The sequence below is a fragment of the Hyperolius riggenbachi genome, chromosome 1 (assembly GCF_040937935.1).
Source record: "Hyperolius riggenbachi isolate aHypRig1 chromosome 1, aHypRig1.pri, whole genome shotgun sequence".
Lineage (NCBI taxonomy): Eukaryota > Metazoa > Chordata > Amphibia > Anura > Hyperoliidae > Hyperolius > Hyperolius riggenbachi.
The window spans coordinates 666,507,180-666,533,416 of NC_090646.1; the positions used below are offsets into that span (position 1 = coordinate 666,507,180).

Consider the following 26,237-nt stretch of genomic DNA (forward strand, 5'->3'; position numbering starts at 1 on the left):
ATTTCTGTGATGAAGAGTCCATAAGCGGGTTTAAAGCTAAGTTTAGGTCGCCCCCCAGTATCATGCTCCCCTCTGCAAATGTGGTCAGTTTATTTAGGAAAGATTGCAGGAATGTGACCTGTTGGGAGTTTGGTGCGTAAAATGAGCCTATTGTCACCTTCTGATTGAATACTGTCCCCTTGATTAGATTGAACCGTCCCTGAGGGTCTTGAAATTCATCCTGTAATGTGAAGCGAACGTCTTTTGATACTAAAATAGCCGTGCCTTTAGTTTTTGTGTCCTGAGGACAACTGTAAAAGGCCCTTTTATAATATCTGCTAAATAGGTTTGGAGTTTTAGGGCCCTTAAAGTGTGTCTCTTGGAGGCATACAAAACTAGCCCTTTCCTTGCGACAAAGTGTCATCACTGAGGATCTCTTTTCTGGAACGTTCAGGCCTCTGGCGTTTAGGGAAAGGACCTTAAATTGTTTGAATGTGTAGTAATAGTACATGGCACTCCTCCGACCCCCACAGCGCCCACCAAAGCCCCAGGACAATTAGACATGTAGACAGGAAAGAGAACATAGAAACAGAAGTATATGTGCAAAACCACATATATTTAACCAGTATCATAGTCACCTGCAGACCTCGCATAGGTCTGAACACTAGTAGATTTCCTGAGTAATTCCGGGGGTACTCGGAATCCTGGATAAGTGTCGGCAAAATGCCTCGGGGAAAGAGAGCTCAGACTACAGAGCAGTGTGCGGTCTCCACTCCCAACACTCGTGTGTGAACAGTAACAAAGCTGAAATGATATAGGCAAAGTGCAAGGAACAGAAAAAACATGAAACACATTTAACCTATATTATTAACATCCCCAACTTTGAGAATTGTAGACCCTAATAGCCTCCCCTGGATTCTGTGATAATCACTCCCACATCAAATATGAGAAGCCAGTCATAAACCTCCCAGGCCCCTATATATCTCTCCGGAGTATATAAAAGTAGGGTAAGGGATCCCACTTGGCTGGAGCGCGCCACCCCCCCCCTCCCCCCCCCCGACACTAGAAGCTATAATCAGGAACCCCCAGGCCAATACCTCCCCCTCCTACCTTACATTTCTATATCCCCTCGTGATGTTGCCTATATCAAGGTGAAACATACTTACATTTAGACCAAATAATAACCTAGTAGTGAATCACATTTACAGGACACGGAGTATAGCATATAACATTAGCTTATGTAGAAGAGGTCATTGGGAGGGGGGCCCGGAACCCCATCATCGTGCCGAGGGTAATGGGTAGAGCATCGCTAGCCCAAAGTCATGCATAGTGGTATTCCAATCATACCGTGAGGGTGTTAACAGGGCCAGGGTTGAGGGGAATGGTCCATCATCTGGAGGACAATGGCGCGTGCCTTCAGGGATGTAGCAGGAGAGATTCTTTTCCAAAGAAAGGGGGAAGGGGGCACATCCACCGAGAGTTAGCAGAAAAGGAGTTATGCAGTTTAGTAATGAATAAGTCAAATCGAGCAATTGTGCCTTATGCCCATTACGTAGTAAGTTAGCGGTGGGTAAGCAGTTTTGCACCTCCAATAGTTCGCAATAGGTCTGGGAGGAAGTGGCAGAATGGCGTAGTAAACACCAGGGGAGGGGGAAAGCATTCAGTACTCACAGACTTTTACACTCTAGGCCTCCGGTTCCTTTGCGGACGGGTCACCACTATGGCATCCGGATCCCATTCCGGGAGCTCCACTGAAGGTAGTGACAGGGTTTGCAGCACCGACGGAAGGTCACAGGGATGGCGTAAAATGGCGGTTTGCTGATCTTTCGTGATGACCATCTGAAAAGGGAAGCCCCAATGGTAGGTAGCTCCAGCTTGCTTAATGACTTGAATAAGGGGACGCCGCTGAGAGAGGGTCGTTGGAGCCAGGTCCCGATAATGAGAGAGAGGGGATCCTTGCCATTCGATGGAGTCTTGGGCACGTGCCGCCGCCATAATTCCCTCTTTATCTGTGAAATTATGTAAACGACAGATGATGTCTCTTGGAGGGTCTTCTTCTGAGGGTATCGCTCGCAGCGCCCTTGCGCTCTATCAAATTTCGAATTTGCTGTGGTTTGGGCGGTTCAGTAGTGAGTTAAAAATTCTCCTCAAGGTAGGGACAATGTCCTCAGCTATAACGGATTCTGGCACACCCCGAACTCTTATGCTGTTTCTCCGTCCTCTATTTTGTAAGTCCTCCAATTGCTGGCGGAGGTTTTGTGCATAATTTTTCTGCTTCTCATCTGCCTCCTTCAGCAGTGCAACTTCAGCTTTCAGCGCGATTATGTCCGATTCAGCTGTCGTCACCCGGTCAGCAAGGCCAGTCAGATCTGTGCGTATCACCGCAATTTCGGCTCTGGTGGAGGATACTATCCTCTCTGTTTGTTCATCCAGGTCCTGTTTAGTGGGGAGACTCCTTAAGTATCTCCAGATATCTTCTAAGTTGCACAGAGCCGACAGACCCGACTTCATGGAGGTGGAGATCGAGGCCTGTGGAGAGGGAGGCTCTGAGTCTGCTATCTTGCTATCTTGGGAGTCTCTGCTGTTGTTTTCAGGGCCTGGAAGTACCGCGTAACTGGCCTCTGTGCTGAGTGTTGCTGAGGCCGTTTTGTAGCTGAAGCCTTCCCAGATCTCTTCATACCCTAGAGGGGAAGGTTACGGGTGGAAGATGTGCAAGATGCCGTTCAAAATATCACACGAGGCTGGGAGCTCAGCCGCCACACGTCCTTACTCCTCCATAGTTGGCTCCGCCCCCTCAAGGTGGATTTTAATGGAGAAGCACAAAGATACTCTACTCACATCTTTACGATCTTTTTATAACCATAATCTTTTGTTGATAGAGCACCAACTTAATTTGCAGCGCTTTTTCGATAAATAGTAAGGAACAGAAGAGAAACCTGCATATATAAGCTTAAAGTGAACCTTAAGCCTGTTAAAAAAAAATGAGATGTACTCACCTGGGGCTTCCCTCAGCCCCCTGCAGCCGATCGGTGCCCTCGCAGCTCCGGTCCGATGCCTCTGGACCCGCCGGCGACGACTTCCGGTTTCGCCGTCACCAACCGACAGGCATGGGAACGCGAGTGATTGTTCGCGTTCCCAGCCTGTATATTGCCCCCTATGCTGCTATTGCGGCCAGTAGGGGCTATGGCTAAACGTGTTAGTGGCAGAGGATCAGCAGGGTAGCCGGGCAACTGGTAGGCCCCGTTCACACCACAGTGTTTTGCCGGCGATTTTGGCAAAATGCTGAAGCACTAACGCTTTTTAAAGCGCTAGTGCTTTAAAATCCTATGGGCACGTTCTTACTTGGGCGATTTGCGTTAATCGCTGTCGACGCAAATCACCAAACGCAAATGTGTAGCCTGCACCATTTTCAGGCGATTTCCTGGTGTTTCAGTGCTACAGAAGCACTAAACGCAATCGCAGAAAAATCGCCGCAGTGTCCAGTAATTTTTCTGCGTGTAATCGCGGAGCAATCACTCCCACAAAACAGTGTCAATGGGGCCGTATTGCTTAAAAGAAAATAAATATGGCAGCCTCCATATCACTCTCTCCTCGGGTTCATTTAAAAAAATCTTTGTATTATAAGGCATCTTTTCTTTCAAGTGATGTATTTAGCCCCTCCCACCTGTGAGATGCTGCTGAAGCCAGGTACCAGGTGCAGGCATAGTCATGCTTAGGGCGTAACTACAGGGGAGCAGACCCTGGGATTGCAGGGGTGCCCAGAGCTGTAAGGTGGCCCCTACTACTTTACTCCCTCCAATAACAGGGTTCACCCTTCAGATTAAAGTGAACCTCCGGACTAAAAATCTACTCAGCAGCACTGAAAAGGCTTGGTGTTTCTTTAACAGTTTCACAGCATCAGAACTTTGTTTTTATTACCAAAGCATCATTTTTAACTGCACAGAAGCTAAGCTCCGCTCCATCAAAAAAAATTGCCCGGGTATTTTTTCCCTGATGCTGTGCAAAGCATGATGGGATTTCCTATGTTGTTGTTCTCGTTGCCTGGCAACTGGGAGAGGTGATCAGGACACAGGACAGTTGGAACTGTGTCTCATGCTCCCTGTCACCTCCTTTCAACCAAAAAGATGGCTGCCATCATGAAAAAACAAACATTTGCCTATTCTTTTAAAACAGGGTGGGTAAGAGATTATATTACCTATCTATTTTAATTAACATAACTAATGTAACTTAATGACAGTATCTTTAAGTGATTTTATGACTACACTTGTTATGGTTATGAAGATTATGATGTCCACACTTATTTTAACCCTCCTGGCGGTCTATTAAAAACCGCCAGGGGGCAGCGCAGCAGTTTTTTTTTTTTTTTAAATCATGTAGCGAGCCTAGGGCTGTGCAGCGGCATCCCTCCACCCGCTCCGATCAGGAAATCCCGTTCAAAGAACGGGATTTCCTGGAGGTCTTTTCCCGTTGCCATGGTGACAGTCGTGATGACGTCATTGACGTCGTGACGTCATCGGGAGTCCCTATCCACCCCTCAGTGCTGCCTGGCACTGATAGGCCAGGCTGTGCAAGGGGTCTGGCGGGGGCGGAGCGGCGGGTAGCGGCGAATCGGTGCGGAGCGGCGGCGATCAGTGTTCACACGCAGCTAACAAAGTGCTAGCTGCGTGTAACAAAAAAAAAATTGTGCAAATCGGCCCAGCAGGGCCTGAGAAATCCTCCTGCGCGGCTTACCGCCAGGAAGGTTAAGACTCTTGTGAGATGGTCCCCAAGGCCATGAAGGACACCAAGGGGAGGCAAGGGATGAGCATTGGGTGGTCCCATCAAAGTTTTGCTAGGGGACCCTGTGATTTGTAGTTATGCCACTGGTCATGTTGGAAGCTGGTAACCTCTCTCGCTCTCTGCAGGAGCTCAAAGAAAGGAAAAGAAGGAGGAGGCTCCCCAGGGAGACTCCCCTGACTCGTGTAGGCCGGAACAGCAACCGCTAGATGCATCTCTAACTCTGTGTGCCGGTGAGATGGTACTGGACAAGGAGAAATAAAAATCTATACTAAATACAAAAGGCCTGATGAAGGGCATACTCCCAAAACGAAATAGAGTCGTTGCCTAAAGAGTATTTTGATTACTAGTCCAAGCTAGAATTTGTAACAGTATTGACTTCATGACGATGTGATTGTCAATGTACTGAGTGATTGGATTGTCTTAATCGTTTTGTTTAATGAATATTTTTGCATTTTGTGCAAAGATTTGAACTATTTTTTTGAACTGCAAAACATTGTTGTGGTATCTCAAAGAAATATATAATCCTTACGAAATTATTGAGTGTTCTATTGGGGTAAAGTGGACTGCCCTGTGAAGGATTGCCTTTTTTACCCTTTGCATCAAAAAGGAGTGTTTCCCAAATTTAGAATAATACTTGAGATCCCAGGTAGCAAAAAATATACTTATAGGCAAGGTATATTTCTAATGCTCAGAGGTAGGTATCCATCAAACATCAAAACAAGAAAATGCTTACCAGCTCCCAACAACCCGCATTATAAGGTTGTAAGATGGCTCAGGTCACAGATAACGTCCAGGGAACATCAGACGTCGTGAAGATCCAGTGGACATCCGTATGGAGGTAAAGTTTCAGGAATTTACATAGGAAAACAAAAACGGCAATATCTAAGCGTAACCCGTTTATTTAGATAAAATTTCTTTAAAAGGCAGTAGATATAAAAACAATAACTCACATACGGGGCCCATAAACAGGGAACTCCGGAAGATTAGCGCGCATGTAATGGTCAATCGTAGATCGATAGACAATGGTGCCACCTGTTACCTTCCCGACACGGTGAAGAATTTATCATTCCCTACATACAATGACTTTTTAACCTTTTGCCGACCGCGTCACGCCGGTGGGCGTGGCCGCGGCGGCAGCCCCAGGACCGCCTAACGCCAATTGGCGTAAAGTCCTGGGGCCAGCTAATGCAGGAGATCGTGCGCATGATGCGCGCGCATCTCTTGCTTGGGGGGCGGAGCCCCGCCCCGCCCCGCCTTCAGTCTCCGAGCGGCTGCTGCCGCTCGGGAGACTGTTAGACGGCGCTGTGTACAGCGCTGCGATCGGCTGCAGCGCTGTACTGGGGACAGCCGTGTCACACGGCTGTCCCCCTGGGGGACAAGAGAGCGATCGCCTCTCATAGGCAGAAGCCTATGACAGCCGATCGCCGTAATTGGCTGGCTGCGGGGAGGGAGGGAGGTAGGGAGGGAACTTATGTAAACAAACAGTGATTTTTCAATAAAAATCACTAACAATAATATTTATATTAAAAAAAATAAACATGTGGGGGGCGATCAGACCCCACCAACAGAGATCTCTGTTGGTGGGGAGAAAAGGGGGGGGAGAGCACTTGGGTGCTGTGTTGTGCGGCCCTGCAGTTTGGCCTTAAAGCTGCAGTGGCCATTTAAGCAAAAAAAGGCCTGGTCGTTTGGGGGGTTTGACACTGCAGTCTTCAAGAGGTTAAACCTGCGCTGACCTTTGATGTATGCCTGACTTCTGAACTTTTGGACATTGTTCTTCTCGGCGGCGGTTCCATTGTCCCTTGGCACCGATATATTTGCTATTATAAGGTATATTTCTAAATCTCTGTTTTCAATTTACTTAATGTATTCTCTGTTTTCTCTTAGGCTGGTTTCACAGTGGGACGTTAAAGTCCCAGGTTACAGCAGCCAGTAACGCAGCCTAACTCACAGCGCTGTAAAATCAATGGGCTGTTCACAGTGCCCACGTTGCGTTACATTGAAACGCTGCACGTTCTGGGAAAGTGCAGCATGCTGTGCGTTATACTGGGCTTTAGCTGCGTTAGACTGTTTGCACATGCTCAGTGACTAGCCACATGGCTAATTAATATTCACTGCACTGTGGTGACGTGGTGGGACTCGTAGTGTTGTCCGGATCATGAACGAATCGTTCATTTGATCCGGATCTTATTTGTGAGTCGAATCATCCGGATCATCACAATGAAAGATTTGGTTCACAGTGGATGTCTGTCTGGAAGAAACAGGAACATACAGAATGTACAGTGCAGGGAAAGTCGTGTCCTGCTAGTCATTTCACCCAGTCTGCTTCCCTAGTAAAATGATTCAAATGATTCGGTTCAAAGATCCAAATCTTTTCAATGATCTGATTCGAATGATCCGAATCCTTAAAAAGATCCGGACTTCCCATCACTATCCTGGAGCGGCTGCTTTGAGAGCTGCATAACGCGGCTCAATCTGACATCCAACTTCAACACCACCACACGCAACGCACGTTATGCGACCTTAACGTCCCCTAAAACGCAACGTCTTGGTGTGAAAGTAGCCTTAAAGGAAACCAGAGATGAACGCTTTGGCACAAAATAAACATATCCCCCGATAGATTTTACAAAATAAATACTATATCTGGTATTTTCGCTGCTCTGGTGTGCCGTGTTTTGTGTATTTTTATTTTATTTTTATTTTTTTTTACTAAAACTCCATGCAAAACAGTGTTCATCAGAAAAGCATATTATTTAGTGGGCTGTGTGCAAAATGAAATCACTATTTCTAAAAACCTCTCATGAATAACAAATATAGATAACTATAGCTCCTCCCATCTCATCACAGCTCTCTGTGATGCTGCAAATATACAGAACAGGAAAGCAGAGCCAGAAGGGGGCAGGCTTGGGCTTGAAAAGACATCAGAACAGACAGACTCAGCTATAATGATTTCTGAGCAAAGCCAGACTGAATGCTCAGTCGGGGATTTTATCAGGGCTGATAACAAACAGGCTGAGCAGTGAAGAATGAAACAGAGAGCAGAATAGGGTTTTCTCTAATGCTCCCACTGATATATATGGTATAATATATAAGGGTGCTTCCTCTCTGGTTCACTTTGACCTCAAGACTATCAACTTGCAAAAGTGTGGTGTCAATTAGTCGTTGTTCGTGGTGGGGTTTCTCTACATTACTTTCCAAGCACAGCATTGTTCTTGTTCACCTGTGTCAATTAAAAAATGTATTCTTGTAAAAATTAGTATCATGAAGTTCATTTACAACAAGCGACACAGGCTACTTCAGTGCACGGCGCCAAGTGCCAAAGGTGAGCGACGTCATAGCACTAGTGCTGTGATGCACGCTCTGCACAAGAGTAATTTGGGGCTCCGGTGATCTCCAGACCCTGAAATACTTCTGAAGAACATCACGAAAATCAAGCACCTCATCCCCCCAGAAGATCTACCAACTTTAGTCCATGCCTTCATCACATCCCGACTGGACTACTGCAATGCTCTCTACATCAGCCTTCCAAAAAAGGGCTTGTTCCGCCTACAGCTGATACAGAATACTGCCGCCACACTTTTGTCCAACCAACCCCACGTCACTGCCACATAACATCAGTCCTGCAATCTCAGATCCACAGGTTCTAATAATCTAGTCATACCCAGAGTCCACCTGGAAACTTTTGGTCCCAGAGCCTCCTGTCATGCTGCTCCTACGTTATGGAACTCCTTACCTCAGCTGATCAATACAGCTCCATATCTGGATGTGTTTAAATCCAGACTGAAAACCCCCCTGTTCAGTTTGGCATTTGCAGAAGCATAATTTTTGTTTTGTTAATACTTCACCCTACTACCAATTACTGAATCTGAGAGAGCCTAAGCGATTTAAGTCTTATGGGAGAAAAGCGCTATAGAAATGTTATTGTTGTTATTGTTACCTCTCCCTCTGAGTTGCTACAACAGCACCCAAAGCAGGAGACAGGGTCACAAGGAGTTCAGAAGCAGGGGACAAAGTCATAGGGAGTTCCGAATAGAGGACAGGGTAACGGGGAGAGTTCACTCACTTGGTTCACACCATTCCTTTACGTGACTCTGATGCTTCCTGCTTCCAATCCAGAAGGAGGAAGTATTAGCGTGACCTGAAATGCGACATGGAGCCCAGAAGCCAGAAGCACCAGCAAGAGTGCGTTAACACCCCTGACGCTGTCCGCATGCAGGTTCTGATCGGAAGAATTCGGAACAAGGTTGAAAGGTTGAAGAACCCGAACAGGGCAGTTTCTGGGCTAAATTGCATCCAGGGCGAGGGTGTAAAAATTGTGGCGCCCCTGGGAGCCAGGTATAGGTGCCCGCAGTATAGGATAGCCAGGTCTAGTTGCACCCAGTATAGGTAGCCAGCTATTGGTATCCCCAGTATAGGTTGTTAGGCATAGGTGCCCCAGTATAGGTAGCCAGTATAATTGCCCCCTGTTAGCCATGTAGGTGCCTCCAGTATAGGTTAGATAAGTAGGTGACCACAGTATAAGTTAGATAGGTGGGTGCCCCCAGTATAGGTTAGATAGGTAGGTGCCCCCAGTATAGGTTAGATAGGTGGGTGCCCCCAGTATTGGTTAGATAGGTAGGTGCCCCCAGTATAAGTTAGATAGGTAGGTGCCCCCAGTATAGGCTAGATAGGTAGGAGCCCCCAGTATAGGTTAGATAGGTAGGTCCCCCCAGTATAGGTTGAATAGGTAGGTGCCCCCAGTATAGGTTAGATAGGTAGGTGCCCCCAGTATAGGTTAGATAGGTAGGTGCCCCCAGTATAGGTTACATAGGTAGGTACCCCCAGTACAGGCTAGATAGGTAGGAGATTCCAGTATAGGTTAGATATAGGTTAAGTAGGTAAGTTCCTCCCATAATGGAGGGGGGAGTCAGCCTTGGGGAGGGCTGCCTGATTTCTCCCTCCCTTCCTCTCCCCAGGGCCGCCCTCCGTGCTCCCCCCTCCGCTGCAGAGTAAAGCGCAGGGAAGCGATGTATAGAGCAACTCACCTCCCTGCGTTCCGATCATCGCTCACTTGCCGTCTCTTTTGCATAGCCTGTGGTACACACTGCTAAACTGGAAGTAGAATGTGTAGAGAAGAGAAAAGACCAGCGGTGAGCGATGATCAGAACGCAGGGAGGTGAGTTGCTCTATACAAGGCAGCTGCCTAACTCTGCAGTGGAGGGGGGAGCATGGAGGGCGGTCCCGGGGAGAGGAAGGGAGGAAGAAGTCGGGTCGCCCTCCCCACAGCTGCGGCTCCCTCTCCATCACGGCACCTCCCCTCCCTCAGCACTCAGGGCGGCCACACGGCCTGCACGCCCCTAGAAACGGGGCTGAACCCAAACACATCAACACCAGAAATTAAATACTTTACTATGGAATATCATACATATCTGGATGTTGACTGAAATGTCAAGGTTATTTTTTAAAAACAATAAATTACAATAAAACTTGCATAGCACAAATAAATACAATATATTTTACCAGTCTTGCAATGTAGTCAAAGGATACCAGAGCTAAAGTGCACTGGCTGCTGTAATACCAGAGTGCCCTGGACTATTGATTATTATCCTGATCAGAGTAATGAATCAATAATGCAGGGCAGTCTGCTGTTGTAGAAGCCAGTGATACAGGCGCTGACAGCCGACTTCTGTAGTGGGCAAAGAAGCAGGCTCCAGGCAATTTAGATTAGCTTGATTGTAGGTAATCTTATCGTTTTTCCCAGCTCCCCCTCCCACACTGTTGTCTTCCCCCATGACCCTTCCCTCTTTTCAGATTTCAGTGGCTTCTTTTAACAGCATGTCTCTACCAAACACCACTGGTGATGTCTGCAGTCCTGGTGAGAGGTCTTCCTGCCATTTCTCCTCTTCCACCAGGCTCTCTGTCTTATGCCTCTACCTCTTTATCCCCCCCTTCTCCTATACATCCCCCTCTTTCGTATGTCCCCTTTTTCTGACTGTCCTCAGAGGAGCTCACAATCTAATCCTACCATAGTCATAGTCTAATGTCCTACCATAATATTATTCTGTATTTATCTAGCACTGACATCTTCTGCTGCAATGTACAGAGTACATAGTCATGTCACTGACTGTCCTCAGAGGGGCTCACAATCTAATCCTACCATAGTCATAGTCTAATGTCCTACCATATTATTATTCTGTATTATATAGTACTGACATCTTCTGCAGCACTGTACAGAGTACATAGTCATGTCACTGACTGTCCTCAGAGGGGCTCACAATCTAATCCAACCATAGTCATAGACTAATGTCCTACCATATTATAATTCTGCATTTATCTAGCACTGACATCTTCTGCTGCACTTTACAGAGTACTGGGTTTCATAACGGTTAGCTCTGTACACATCCTGGCGACTTATTTTCCCCCAAAACCCCCAAAATTTGGAGCAACACGCTCGGCGCCCCAACCCATCAACCCTCCAATTAAAAAACGTAGGTTTGGGTTTTTTTGGGGGGGGCGGTGGTAACTAGTCACCAGGTGTCTATTTCCCTAAGTACGCCACTGGATTCCCCCCCTCCCCATTTGTTCTGTGTCTGGAAAGGAGCGCATGCATCGATGGTGCTGGAACTAGGGGAGCGCGGTCACAAGAGGGGTGGATCGGACATGCTACGCATGTGCATAAAAAGCATATCTGGGTTGAAGTTCAGCAACTCATCCAAGTTGAGTGGCCACCAATGGGGCCTTTTGCAGGGGAACAGAGTGGCCCGAGCCCACACATCAGCAATCATCAGCAATGTATTGTTGGAGCGGGGAGAAGAAGGGAAAAGGCCGGCACTACAGTACACTATGCATAGAGGAGGGATCTTGGCAGTAACTGCAGCCTCTTTCCACGAAAACAGCGTGCTCTGGCTTGTAAATAGAGTCACTGTAATGTAGATGGAGAGATGCACATAAGTCGGCACTGCTGTACAAATCGTGTCTTTAATCTTCACAAGTGGCATACATCAGAAGAGTTCAAAATTCAAAATTTTGAACTCTTCTGATGTATGCCACTTGTGAAGATTAAAGACACGATTTGTACAGCAGTGCCGACTTATGTGCATCTCTCCATCTACATCATCAGCAATGTAGCCTCCATTTTAACATCCCACTTTGACTTGGGTATCCTTTGAACTTTTATTTTTAAAGTATTAGTTACTTCTTAAATTGAAGTGCAATATTAAAACAAAACGTCATGTAAAGGACAACTATCATGGTAAACTTGTAAAATGTACAATGAATACATATACTTGTGTAAAATATACACTTCTCTCAGAGTAAAATGTGCTGTAAATTACTTTTCACTTGCAGTACTAGTCCTTCTCCTCACAGGAGATTTCCAGGAATTCTTTTATTCTAATAATGACACAGTCCAACTACCAGAATAATGTAGCAGTCGACAAGACAACTAACATTTTTGTTATGCGTTTCTCCTGGCGGACTCAAAGCTCCAGAGCTGCAGCCACTGGGGTGCGCTCTATAGGCAGTAGCAGTGTTAGGGAGTCTTGCCCAAGGTGTCCTCACTGAATAGGTGCTGGCTTACTGAACTGGAAGAGCTGAGATTCAAACCATGATTTCCTGTGTCAGAGGGAGTGCCCTTAAAGAGAACCAGAGAGGATCAAGTAAAGCTTTTATACATACCTGGGGCTTCCTCCAGCCCCATACGCATGGATCGCTCCCATGCCGCCGTCCTCTGCTGCCTGGATCCGCCGGTAACAGGTCCCGTCATTACCGCCAGTTGGGCAGTCAGCCGGCGGACGCGGCTAATTCTCCGCATCACAGGGGCTCCATATACGTATGCGTGTGGCTGACTACTGCGCAGCCGCATGCGTACGGGTATGGAGGGAGCCCCTGTGATGCGGACAATTGGCCGCATCCGCCGGAAGTGACAGGACCCGGTACCGGCGGATCCAGGAAGCGGAGGATGGCGGCGTGGGAGCGATCCAGGCTTATGGGGCTGGAAGAAGCCCCAGGTATGTATAAAATCTTTTTCTATTTTCACAGTGCATTCCTCTCTGGTTCCCTTTAACCACTTGCCGACCGCACGCTTATACCGTGCGTCGGCAAAGTGGCAGCTGCAGGACCAGCGACGCAGTACTGCGTCGCCAGCTGCAGGCTGATTAATCAGGAAGCAGCCGTTCGCGCGAGCGGCTGCTTCCTGTTAATTCACGGCGGGGGGCTCCGTGAATAGCCTGCGGGCCACCGATGGCTGCTCACAGGCTAAATGTAAACACAAGCGGAAATAATCCGCTTTGTTTACATTGTACGGCGCTGCTGCACAGCAATCAGCGGCCGGGGATCGCCGCCATGTGACAGGGGACGTCCTGTGCAGCCCCGATCACCGGGGATGAGCAGGTAGGAGAGGGAGGGGGGAATTTCGCCGCGGAGGGGGGCTTTGAGGTGCCCCCCCGCAACTAGCCTGCCCACCAGAGCGATCAGACCCCCCCTGCACACCATCCCCATAGGGGGGAAAAAAGGGGGGCGATCTGATCGCTCTGTGTGCCAGCTGATCTGTGCTGGGGGCTGCAGAGCCCATCCAGCACAGATCACAAAAAATAACGCTGGTCCTTAAGGGGGGGTAAAGGGTGGGTCCTCAAGTGGTTAAAGGAACACTATTGAGTAACATGTTTTTTAACCTGGGATTGAGAGAGTTCCTAAAATGCTGCTAAGTAGTGATGTATACATTTCACTTGCTTATCTCTTTTATTTACTGTATCAAATTCCTTTCACACTTAACTGATGCCAAATCTGACGGCCCAGTGAACCATGAGGGGAGGGGGGATTCCCTTACACTTCATTTGTTAACCCTGTGTGTGAGAAAGCTCTCACTGGCTGCTGCCTGTGTCTCTGACTGAGCTGTGTGCAGGAGAGCAGTGGAAATGTAACTTGTTATAAACATTTGTATTTGTGTGTGAAGCCTGACACCACAGCTTTTCATAGTTTTTTTTTGCTTTTAGAGAAAAATACTCTGTAGTCTGATATGCAAAAAACAACACTGACTGTCTAACATTGAAGCAGACACCCCTTTTGCGAATGATTTGTTCCAACAAAGCTAAAATCTACACCCAATGAATTGAAGCTTTTGCCTCTGATATTTAACCTGAAAAGTAGGAAAATGTTCACGCAGCTACTTAGACATTATTAGTACACTGTCATGTTAGAACACTTGGGTATTGATATTGTTCCTTTAACCAATACACTATTCAGCCACAGTGCTTTTATGTAAGGATGAAGATGAACTAGTCCAAAACCTGGGACAGTAATTTATAATGTACGGGACACATGTACATTTTATATTTATGCCTACACACGTTTTTTTAAATTTTAAAAATCTTTACAATAGTAGCGCTTCTATAAATGTGATGTTATCTTGACAAGACAAATATGCTTACCACTATATGTTTTCAGTGTTACTTTTTTCCATAAATGACACAACATAGAAAAAGGCAGACTTTGATTTAAACTGGACCTGAACTTTTGCACAGGACAGAAGGAAAGCCTAGAGAAATGCACCCTGTATTTATTTAGCTTGTGGTCAATTACGTCAATTAGAGTCATTATCAGCCTTCCATTTTCTGTTGCTTGTAACTCGACCGCTCAGCCAGGGAAAGAGGAATACTGTAATTAACCCTTAAAAGTAAAAATATGAGGTAAAATGAAAGTTTTTTTTTTAATAATGAACCATATTTTAGCATGCATTTTTAATTTGCTATCGAGCTGACTTGGGAGTTAAAAATGATGCTCAGTTCCCTTTAAGTGATACCCATTATCCGAGCAACACAGGTATTAAGTTATCTCAGGAGCCGATGTCTGTGTGGATCTGCACCGATCTTTCATACTGAAAGTAAAAATATAATATACTTATTTAAAAGGTATCTGAGCTGACATGAGACATAATGAGATAAGCATGGATATGTAACTAGGTTGGGTTCATTTTTTTTCTTTTTCTCACTGAAAAGGCTAGAAATTCAGGTATGCAAATGACAGATTCTCTCTAGTTGGACACCTAGTTGACCCTCCCCGATAACTAATTACAGTAAAACCTCCATTATCCGGCACCAATGGGGACTGGCTGATGCTAGATCTGTGTAGTTTCTGGTTGCTTGAGAGACGAAGTTAACAATAGGCCCAGCTAAAAATCAGTACTATACCTCACACTGTATACTTAACCATAAACTCTGTATTCATGTTGAAATAAACTAATTAAAAACAAATTAAGACAAAGGACACACTGAACTTAATTTAACACATGTAACAGAGGAAGCATAAAAGTAGATTTATGCATCCTGCAAAGCCAGAATTATTTTCCTGGTTGCTTGAGTCTCCTGGTTAACTGAATTCTGGATAACAGGGGTATAACTGTCCAGCTATGAAACTCTTGCCTGGCAGAGAACAGCTTCTGAGTGCAGGACAGAGATAGTTCATGGATTGTGGCTCTGAACAGTGGCGTAGCTACAGACTTCTGGGCCCCGATGCAGAATCTGGATGTGGCTCCCCCCCCAGGTGCCAACACCCACTCCTCCCACCAATTTACTAGCGTACGAGGGAGTAGAACCACTATTCACTGTTTATGTGTGTTAGCGTTGTGCTCTACTTGTAGCTACTAATACGTAGCTACTCGTAATCTAAATTTAATTTAGACAGCACTGCCCATGGAAGAACAAGGGGGGGTAACTTACCCATGCTGCCACCTTAGCCGATGCACTCCAATTGCGTTCCACATCACATTTCATGTCATTCCTATGCTTCCACCTTCAACCCAGAAGAAGGAAACATGGGAGTGACGTGGAACGCGAGGGGAGCGGATAGGCTAAGGCGGCAGCATGGTAAGTTAATCCCCCCTTCCTCTGCCGTGGGCAGTGGTGTATAATTTAAATGTTGTTTACAAGTACGGTAGCTACCTACTCATAGCTACATGAAGTGCACAACACGTGTGTGTATGTGTGTTTTCCAGGATTCTGCGGCCGTACTTGCACTCACGCGAAATGGCATTACGAGAGAGAGTGTGTGTGTGTGTGTGTGTGTGTGTGTGAGAAACAGGTGAAACAATCAGTGGGTAAAAGTCAGGCAGCTACTCACAGAAAGACTGTGTCAGGGGAGGACTGGGACCTTTTGGCCTGGGGGAAAAATACAATCCAGAGTCCCATTTGCGGCCGTCCCAGCCCAAATGCATGGCTTTCTCATGTGCAAATGTATCAATGACAGTGTAAAGCAGCAATATATTTTTACAATATATTTTTGCAAGGAAAATGCGGTGGCAAGTGAGACCCCTGCCTGAGAGAAGCCAAATGTACATGAACCTAGCAGCGGTTTCTCTGCTCCTTGAAGGAAAAACACAGCCCTAAATACCATAAAAACAGACATGACATGTAAGAAAATAGACATTTTCGCTCCCAGGGCCAAGAAACTGCGTCATGCTATTTATTAGCATACCATTTTGTAATCATGAGCCTTAAGCACGCTACATTTTCTCGTGGATTGATCATAATGGTACATGCTAGGCTGGCTTCAGCATGTAGTGTTGTTGATGGTATAGCGGTAAGTCAGTTACCTAACACACACTGAGACTTGGGTTCCATTCCCAGCCTGGGTTCAATTCCCAGTGACGGTGAGTTGGTTTTTGACATGCTACAAATCCTTAAGCATGCTACTTTTTCTTGTGGATTGATCATAATGGTACATGCTAGGCTGGCTTCAGCATGTAGTGTTGTTGGTGGTATAGCGGTAAGTCAGTTACCTAACACACACTGCTACCTGGGTTCAACTCCCAGCCATGGTATGTAATCTGGGTTTTGAAAAACTACAATTCCCTGGGAGATGAGACCCTTGGAGAAGGAGGAAGATCAGACCCTTGGAGGTGAGTGTGATAACTTTTTCCGACAGAATTCGGAATTTCGTGGAATTAAGTAAAAATCCAGCGGAATTTTCATAGCGACGGAATGTAACACTGACGGAATCCGTGATTTCCGGCGGAACAGAATTTGCTGGTTCCGATCATCCCTAGTGACACTGGGTACTTATGGGAGGGTAACACTGGGTGTGGGGAAGGGTGACACGGGGTGAGGAGAGTGCCAGTGGGTGGAGGAAGGTGAAGCTGGGTAGGGGAGAGTGACACTGGGTGGGTAGGGTAATACTAGGTGGAGAGGGTGACACTGGGTGGATGACAATGGGAGTGGGGTGGGTGACAGTGGGAGAGCACCCCACCTTCTTGTTCTCTCTGTCCACTCGTGGCCTGGCTGCCAGGGGTGAGCTCCAGCTTAATTCTGAATGAGTTTCATTTGGAACTGCATCTAATGCGTCCCGAGGCAGTCCCAAGCTGCGTTTCAATTTGCGGTCACGTGACTACCACTGCTTCCTCCTTCCGAGTTGATGGAGGAAGCCTGGTAGTCACATGACCGCGAATCGGAGCGCCTTAAAGAAGAGAGCTGCTGGGTAAGTAAACCCCCACTCATCTGCCCGCTCAGGTGCATTAATTATCAGGATAAATTGCAAATGAAACCCAATTCATCCAGTGCTCACCCCTGCTGCTGTGTCTGTGTCAGATACACAAAGAAGCAGCATTCTGGGGGTGGAGCTGGGGATGGAGCCAATGTGTGCGGTCTAGGATTATGTGAGCAGGAGCCTGTTAGATATGGATTGGAGGTGGGTACGCAGGCACCTGGAGGCTAATCAGAGGTGGGACACTCAGGCACTGTAATGCTGGGCACATAAGTTCTTCTCCCACAGACAGTAGGTGCTGGTCCCAGGGGTGTTCCCCCCTAGACAGGGCACAGAGGTGCTTTTAACTAGAGTGACCATATTTTTGTGGGTCCAACCTGGGACGGGGGGGGGGGGGCGTGGGGGGGCGGCGCGCGTAGCGCGCCGTGGCGACAAGTGGGAAGGAGTGAGGAGCACGCAGCGGTGAAGACTGGGGGAGGCCGAAAAAATGGGCGTGGCCATGACATTGTATGGGCGGAGCTAACGTAATGATGTAACAGCGAGGCATAAGAAAGCAGTGTTTACGCCATGATGTGGACAAACGAGACTTTGTATCATGGGTGTGCAGAAACTGTGTGATGCTAATAGTATACCGTAACCACAAAGCAGCAAACATAGCCATCTATGACCATTAAATAATAAATGCAGTAACAGTTACCCCGGACACCAGAAAATAAACGCAATAGGCAACATGTCAGTATAAAATAAATGCAATGCGGGCAAACATGTCAGTACAAAATAAACGCAATGCGGGCAACATGTTAGTACAAAATAAACACAATGCGGGCAAACATTTCACCAGACAATAAACGCAATGCGGGCAAACATGTCAGTACAAAATAAACGCAATGCGGGCAACATGTCAGTACAAAATAAACGCACTGCGGGCAAACATTTCACCAGAAAAGAAACGCACTGCGGGCAAACATTTCACCAGAAAAGAAACGCACTGCGGCCAAACATTTCACCAGAAAAGAAACGCACTGCGGGCAAACATTTCACCAGAAAAGAAACGCACTGCGGCCAAACATTTCACCAGAAAAGAAACGCAATCAGGGCAAACATTTCGCCAGAAAAGAAACGCACTGCGGGCAAACATTTCGCCAGAAAAGAAACGCAATGCGGGCAAACATTTCGCCAGAAAAGAAACGCACTGCGGGCAAACATTTCACCAGAAAAGAAACGCACTGCGGCCAAACATTTCACCAGAAAAGAAACGCAATGCGGCAAACATTTCGCCAGAAAAGAAACGCACTGCAGGCAAACATTTCGCCAGAAAAGAAACAATGCGGGCAAACATTTCACCGGAAAAGAAACAATGCGGGCAAACATTTCACCTGGAAAAGAAACAATGCGGGCAAACATTTCACCTGGAAAAGAAAGCATTTACTCACCTGGCAGAAGTGTCCGGCCTCTGGCGCGCTGCTCCGTCCCGGGACCGTCTTGTTCCTCCTGCTCTGGTCTCCCGCGCTGACAGGGCTACGGCAAGATGGCGCCCGAAGCCCTGTACTAGTGACACAAATAGGTCTCCAGTACAGGGCTTCGGCAGCCATCTTGCCGTAGCCCTGCTCGCCTGCTGGTGTCGGAAACAGACACCGGAAGAGGAGGCTGGAGCGGGGCTGCGGGCAATGAACTGGCACGGCGTCTATAGACGCCGCTGCCAGTTCATTGAGGAGAGAGTGGCCAGAGTCCCGAGGCCGGGACGTCCCGCTGCTGAAAGCGGGACGTTTCCCGGGACCTCATTAAGCCTGGGACAGCAGACCCCGAATCTGGGACGTGTCCCGGGCAATCCGGGACGTCTGGTCACTCTATTTTAACCCCACTCCACTCCCCAGACAGTGGGAGTTGGATACAGAGGTGCTCCCCCTCCCCCACCCGGGGCACAGAGATGCTTCCCCTTCCACCCCCCAGAATATGGGTGAGGGACACAGAGGTGCTTAAACTCCTACCCCCATGGGTGATTTAAAGCTCGACCCCTAAAGTGAGTGCTGAAGTGCCAGCCTCCCAACCCCCCCACACACCCCCCCCCCCCCCCCCCCCACACACACACACACACACACAGAGGTGCTTTCAAACTCTTTAAACTCCCCACATAAAAAGAGAGTGCTCAAATCATGGTGGCTGCTGTGTTCTGGGCATAGATTTGTTCCTCCTGTTGGCAGAATACGAGGCAGCGTCAGGGCGTTTCAATCTCACCGGCTCCAATGATCTGTCCCTCCATCCACAGCGTCCGCTCATTCTATAGCCGCCTCAGACAGTGTTCTGCACCTTGCGTGTAATCACGTGATGTCCAGAACCAGGAAGTGGAGGAAGAATGAACGGCCGCTGCGGAGAATGAAAGGATAGATCTTTGCAGCCTGGAGATGGTGTGATTGATTCACAGAGGCTGCCTCTATCTGCCGACAGAGGACACAGGATTGACTCGCAGAAAACAGCAGCAGCTGCAGAGATGAGCAGTGACATGCTGGGGCCTGGGGCGCAACAGGACTCTGGCGTGAGTACCTGCCAGCACCTGGAGCACGTACGGACCGGGCCCCTCCCACCCGCGGGACCGGTCGCCATGGCGACCACTGCGACCGTGGGCCCTACGCCAGTGGCTCTGAACTGTGTCATTCAGCTAAGACAGTACAACATGAAATCTAATTTTTTAGCTTTTAAACAGAATATAAAACTGCAGGATTCTAAAAAAGTTACTTTCAGGGGTAGAAGGATAGATACAGTTGTTTTTTTTCTGTTATTTTCAGTTGCTTTAATATACAAATCACAGTATATTATATTATATGAGAAAAAGGATTGCTAATATTACAAGTTTATCTGCTAATTGTAACAATTGGTGTCAGCACGCAGAGAGAATCTGATTATTGGTGATCTGCAGTATCACCAAGAATGCAGATATATACCCGATTATTGATGATCTGCAGAATCACCGATAATCAGATATATTGCTAACCTCTGGACACCTATGATATGTGAGTGTTTGGTGTAACAGTAATACTTTGAGTGATGCACCTGCTGAGCAGGCGATATACAGTAAAGAGATACTGCTCTGGGAGCACAGGAACCTTCCAGCAGCCTGAGACTCTCCAAGGGGTGGAGTCAGGCTGGAGACAGGAAGGGCCAGAGAGTGAGTGACACCTAAAGGTGGATGCCACTATCTGATCTGGAGACTATCTCTTAAGGGGAGAGATAGCTCTCGAGGTCGGGCACGCCGGGTCGGCAACACACTGACAGATAAAATACAAAGACAGAAGGCTGATTCGGAATCCAAGTCAAGCAGGGTCTGGCAACGGAATATCAGATATACGAGGTACCGAATCAGAAGACAGAGGAGTAGTCAGAAAAGCTATAAGTCATAACATAAATCAAACAATGCCTATTCTGGGTGCGAGGTCCTTGGTCTCAGCACCCCGGAACTAGTCTGAAAGATAACACAGATGGTAGTACAGTTCCCTAAGCTGGGTGTGAGGTCCTTGGTCTCTACACCCTGGAACTAGCTTGAAGTACAACACAGATGATAACACAGTTCCCTAAGCTGGGTGTGAGGTCCTTGGTCTCTACACCCTGGAACTAGCTTAAGCATAAACAGAATACAATTCAAATAATCTGGCTAAGTGTGAATTCCCAGGTCCACCTGGTTCAAACACACTGAGGATCTGACTAGGTCTGAGTGCTTCCACGTAGTGATCACAACGGCAGACAACTTGCAAGTGACCAGCAGGAACTATATATGGAGTAGTGCTCTCCAGCACCACCCCTAATTGATCAACCAATAGTATCCTGCTCTGGAGTCAGCTGATTGGCGTGATCAGCTGACTCTCTCTGCCCAGTATAAGAATTCTGCCTCTCAGCGCGCGCGTGTATTCCTAAGCCTATGTGCACTAACAGACTCAGCCACACCAGACACACGCTGCCGCGTGCAAACCGCCGCGCGGGACGCGGAACCAGCCGCCTGACTGTTGTTGCATGCGGCGGCTTTTCCGCGTTGTGCCCTGCTACCAGACGCACGCTTCCGCGTGCAAACCGCCGCACTGGACGCGGAATCAGCCGCCTCCTCAGTAGCACACGCGGCGGCTTTTCCGCGATCTTTCACACTAATACTCTGTTATCATTATTAAAACACAGCCACTCCTGTACTACATTTTTTCATCTTCATCTTGTATCTTCGTCTTTATCATTTTTGGTCCTTATTCAATTTATTTCCTCCTTTAAAGTGTACCTGAGGTGACATGTGACATGGTGAGATAAACATGTGTAAGTACAGTACAAAACATATTAATAACCAGGCTGTTTTGCTTAATTTATTTTGCTGCCTGAAAGAGTTCATTTCTAGGCATGGAAGTGACAGCTTCTGTCTTGTCAGGAATATAGTAAAGATCACTGATAAGCAAATTACAGCCATAAAAGTTTTTCTGGCAGCATACAACTGAGGGCAGGGGAAGAGATAGAATAAGGTCAATAGTTCATGTATTTTCACTCTGGGACACTTAGTAAACTGCTACTGATTAGAGACAGTAAAACCTTCAACCTACTTTGTAAATGTTTAAAAATAAAAGCAAATTCTGGGATACTTCAAAAAGTCATATTTAGGAGTAAGAGGATAGATATCCTATTATTTATTTCAACAGTTTATTTTCACCTCGGGTTCACTTTAAGTGATATTTTCACACTTTATCAACATAATGCTTTTCAAGTCACCAGCAAGCAAGAAAATACTCAGGATAATTTTGGCAGTACTTTTTCACCAACTTTGGCGTACATTTTTCAGTTGCAGAGCTGAAAATTTATTTTAAACAGTAGATTAAATGATCTCCTAGGAGAGACGAGGATTGAATAAGTGCCTTTGTATCTGGAAATCAGAATAGGTTTGATGCATGCTGAGCTGGCTTGTGCTACAGACATGGGTTTAGTGGTCCTGTATACCGACATAAATCCCACATACATCACCGTCAGGCCAGTCATGTGACTGAGAGACCCAGTGAAAGTTATTGTTCTCTTTCAGTAGTGCAGGTAAAGCATTGAGTCACTGATAAAAGCAAAAAAAGACCCAGACAATAGTAACACTGTACACTGAACAATCTATACTATACTGTACAGGAGAATAGCTCGTCATTCTGATGACTGGGCAGAACGGCAGTATGGGACCCTTCACACGGCCTATATAAAGGCCATTTACTAGTGGCAGACTATACGGAGCTCACTGACAAGCCGAGAACCATGGGAAAGGTAAGGTCAACAAATGAGGGGTGAAAGTGAATTTTCACAGCTTTTTTTTTATCTTGTCCTGTTCTGTATTATGCCTGAAAAAGAAACTTAAAGCGTACATGAAGTGACATGTGACATGATGAGCAGGGCTGGTTCTCTCCTGAAGCAAGGAAAAACATTTGCATCAGGCGGCAGAGATTACAGGGACAGCATGTTTGTACTGTGAAGAGGTGTGTAGTCCAGAGGAGTCTGAAAGACTTCCTACGGATACAGGAAAAATGCAGAGAGAGACCAGGAGCCCCCTTAATATGTAGTATATTAATGTCAGGTTCTGGATAAATACAAAGTGATGAGGTGCTCACAAAGGTGGGTTGCAAGAACAGCAACCACAGTATAAAAACCAGTGAGGAAATCCCCACTCAGGCTCTTTGTCTTCAAATGTGTGGGTCACTCTCCAGAAAACGACGATAGTTTGGGTACACAAAACAAGCAATTGACAGCAACCTCTAATAGCTAGGGGGCTGTAAACAATATCACTGGGAGGGAGAAGGTGCCCCAAAAAATAAGAAGAAGGGGCAACGCCAATATAGGTAATACATTTTAATAATCAGACACAAAAATGATAACGCGTTTCGTGGATCACAGTCCGCTTCCTCAGATGAAATAAAGCAGTGTTGAATAAAGTTCTAAAATTCTAATTTTCACACGATAGCAATGTATACTTGTGAAGATTATTATTTCCTCCCGTGTGGACATGGGATTGCAGTGGGGCCCAGCCAGGGGCTTTGGGAGACCCTCCCTCTCCCTCTGCCCAGCCACAAGTGCAGCCAATTAGCAAACAAACCCTCCCGGTTTTCACACAAAAACAGTGCCTGATACCTTCTCTGCCAATTTACTAGAAAATTACTAGCATCTTCACCGAACATCCTCTGCTCTTCCCCACAAGTACACCATTGTAATTGTCACAGAGCCCCGGCAAAGCATCTTTGAAGCTCCCGCTGGGGATCCTCATTGATTCACTATCTGAACAATTTGCATTGGTCTAGACAGTGGACCTTGCGCTTGTGCTGTAGCACAGAGCCACTTGTACATGGCGGGAAAAGCAGTGTGGCCATGCTTGTTCATGTACGGGAGCATAGCCTGGAGAACATATTCAACAAACCCTTCAGAGGGGTTTAGAGGGTTCAATCACTGGATCAGTGGGGTGGAGGATGATGGGGGAAGCCTCTAGGCTATCCTGAGGCTTCACACTATCGAGGTAAGTATTCACATTTCTTTCCTTGTTTAGTTTCAGGTACCCTTTAAGCCAAGTACAAAAATACATAAAGGACAGTGAAGAAAGAGAGAGACATGGGCAGACAATTTTGAAGAGGTGGCTTTTGAGAGATTGTTTTTATGGTAGAAGCATGTCCAACGGTATGGTAGATCAACTGAGAGAGCGGAACAGCACTAGGAAAATATCACAGCTACATAAGGACGACTAACTACAACAAAAATATATATTACTTAATTATGTCCTATGTCTGTTTCACAGATCACTTTCTTTGAGGACAAGAACTTCCAGGGACGTTCCTATGAGTGTCATGCCGAATGTCCTGACCTGTCCTCCTTCTTCAGACGCTGCAACTCCATCCGGGTGGAAGATGGGAACTGGATCCTGTATGAGCAGCCCAACTACAGAGGACACCAGTATTTCCTCCACAGAGGAGAATATCCTAACTTCCAGCAATGGATGGGATACAACGATTCCATCAGGTCTTGTCGCCTGAGCCCCCAGGTAAGAAAAAGCAGTTTGCTGACTGTCATACATCGCTTGACAATGGATTTCACTTGGTGCCGCCTTTTCATGATTGTCTTAGTCCAGGCTTGGGCAAACCTTACGTGGCCTGCTGTGGACCACGGGCCACATTCCTAAAATCTCTTCCTCCCTCCCTGAAGAGACGTGAGCGGGGGATAAGAGTGGGTTAAAACTCACCTGATTGCCGATTCCAGCACCACCTCTCCATGGCCACAGGGTGTCATGTGAGGGGGAGGAGAGTGAATATGGCCACCTATTGGCTGTCCAGATTTACAGCACACGCTGGACAGATCCGGCCTCTGGACTGCAGGTTTCACATCGCTAACTTAGTCGGTTGAGCTCATCTTTATTGGACTACTGCACTGGATAAGATAGTAGACAGTTGGTGGAAAATGATCAGATACTCAGATACTATTGAAGGGCTGGTGCACACCAAGAGCGCTTCTGAGCACTTTTAAAAATGCCAGCAATTTGGAAAGCGCTTGGCTACTGTATTTGAATGGGATGGAGCACACCAGAGCGATGTAATTTTTTCCCAAACGCTAACGCGAGTCCTGCAGCATCTCTGCCGATATCTGAGGCGAATCAGCCTCAATGTTAAGTACAGAAAAATGGAAAATTGCTCTGAAAAGCGCTAGGTCAGAGCGATTTTCCAAGCGGTTTTGTTACAGAAGCTGTTCCGTTACAGCTCTACTGTAACAAAAAATAAAAAACGCTACACAAAAACGCTCCAAAAATCTCTAGGCATGCTTAGAAAATCGCTAGGCTCATGCTTAGACTCACCTAGGAAAATCACGTCACAAAGCGCTGAGCATTTGCGATTACGCTAGCGCTTTTTGGTGGGCACTGGCCCTAAATGGTGTTTTTGTGTGTGTGGTGTTTATTTTATTCTAGGCTTGGTAGGGAATAAGGTTGGGGCATAACTGCAAATCATAGGGCCCCGCTGAAAAAATCTCATGGATCTCCCCTCCACTCGTTCCACCACACCTAACTAGCCAGCGTTCCCCCCACAAAAATATACATAATTAGTCAGCATTTACCACACAAAACATATATATATATATATATATATATATATATATATATATATAGTATATACACAGGTTATATATATACACAGTATATATATATAATTAGGCAGTATTTTCCATTAAAGTGTACCTAAAACTGAAAACTATGAAAAAAGTTAAAATACTTACCTCGTGTCTCTTCTTGGTTTGGCTTCATCATGGCTGTCTTTAAGAATGTGTCATGCAAGACGTCATTATTATAGACATAATTGTTAATATCATCATCATACTATTATTATTTTTCTTTTCTACCCTTAAATTGATTGATGTTATTCTAATATTTCTTATTTTACCAGCACCAAGGCTCCTTCAGAGTGAGGATCTATGAGAGGGAAGACTTTAGAGGTCAGATGATGGAGTTCTCTGAAGATTGTCCTCAGGTCTATGAACGCTTCCGCTCTAATGACATCCACTCTGTCCAAGTACAAGATGGTTTCTGGATGTTCTATGAGGAGCCCAGCTACAGGGGGCGCCAGTATTACCTGAGACCCGGAGAGTACAGGAGATACACTGATTGGGGAGCTTCAACTCCCAGAATCGGTTCCTTCAGACGTGTCCATTATTCCTACTAATGTAGGACAAATATGACCACTAGTTTGTCTTGCAATAAATCTGATGAAACTATCTTGTCAATTTTGTATTGTTTTGCATATAAAGAGCTTTAGTTCCTATACAGACACACACACACACACACACACACACACACACACACACACACACACACACACACACACACACACACACACACACACACACACACACACACACACACACACACACACACACACACACACACACACACACACACACACACACACACACACACACACACACACACACACACACACACACACACACACACACACACAAAGTTTATCCCACCACAGCCTGCCCCAGCCGGTGTGGTAAATAGCTGACCA

General features: G+C 46.5%; 2 protein-coding genes across 3 annotated transcripts in view; one reads left to right on the plus strand and one right to left on the minus strand.

Annotated features, from left to right (window-relative positions):
• LOC137532399 (gamma-crystallin-3-like) overlaps nucleotides 1–26,237 on the minus strand; it is a 198,810-nt gene that overhangs the window by 171,778 nt on the left and 795 nt on the right. The window lies entirely within an intron of this gene.
• Nucleotides 22,368–25,941, plus strand: LOC137532411 (gamma-crystallin-3-like). Of its 2 annotated transcripts, XM_068252886.1 has the most exons (3): nucleotides 22,368–22,470; nucleotides 23,984–24,226; nucleotides 25,614–25,941. In XM_068252886.1, the coding sequence occupies exons 1-3, from the start codon at nucleotides 22,462–22,464 to the stop codon at nucleotides 25,887–25,889; spliced, it is 528 nt and encodes a 175-aa protein (XP_068108987.1). In that variant the 5' UTR covers nucleotides 22,368–22,461; the 3' UTR covers nucleotides 25,890–25,941. The 2 variants fall into 2 exon arrangements, with proteins under 2 accessions (XP_068108987.1, XP_068108980.1); XM_068252879.1 differs by lacking the exon at nucleotides 22,368–22,470 and having other exon boundaries at nucleotides 23,969–24,226.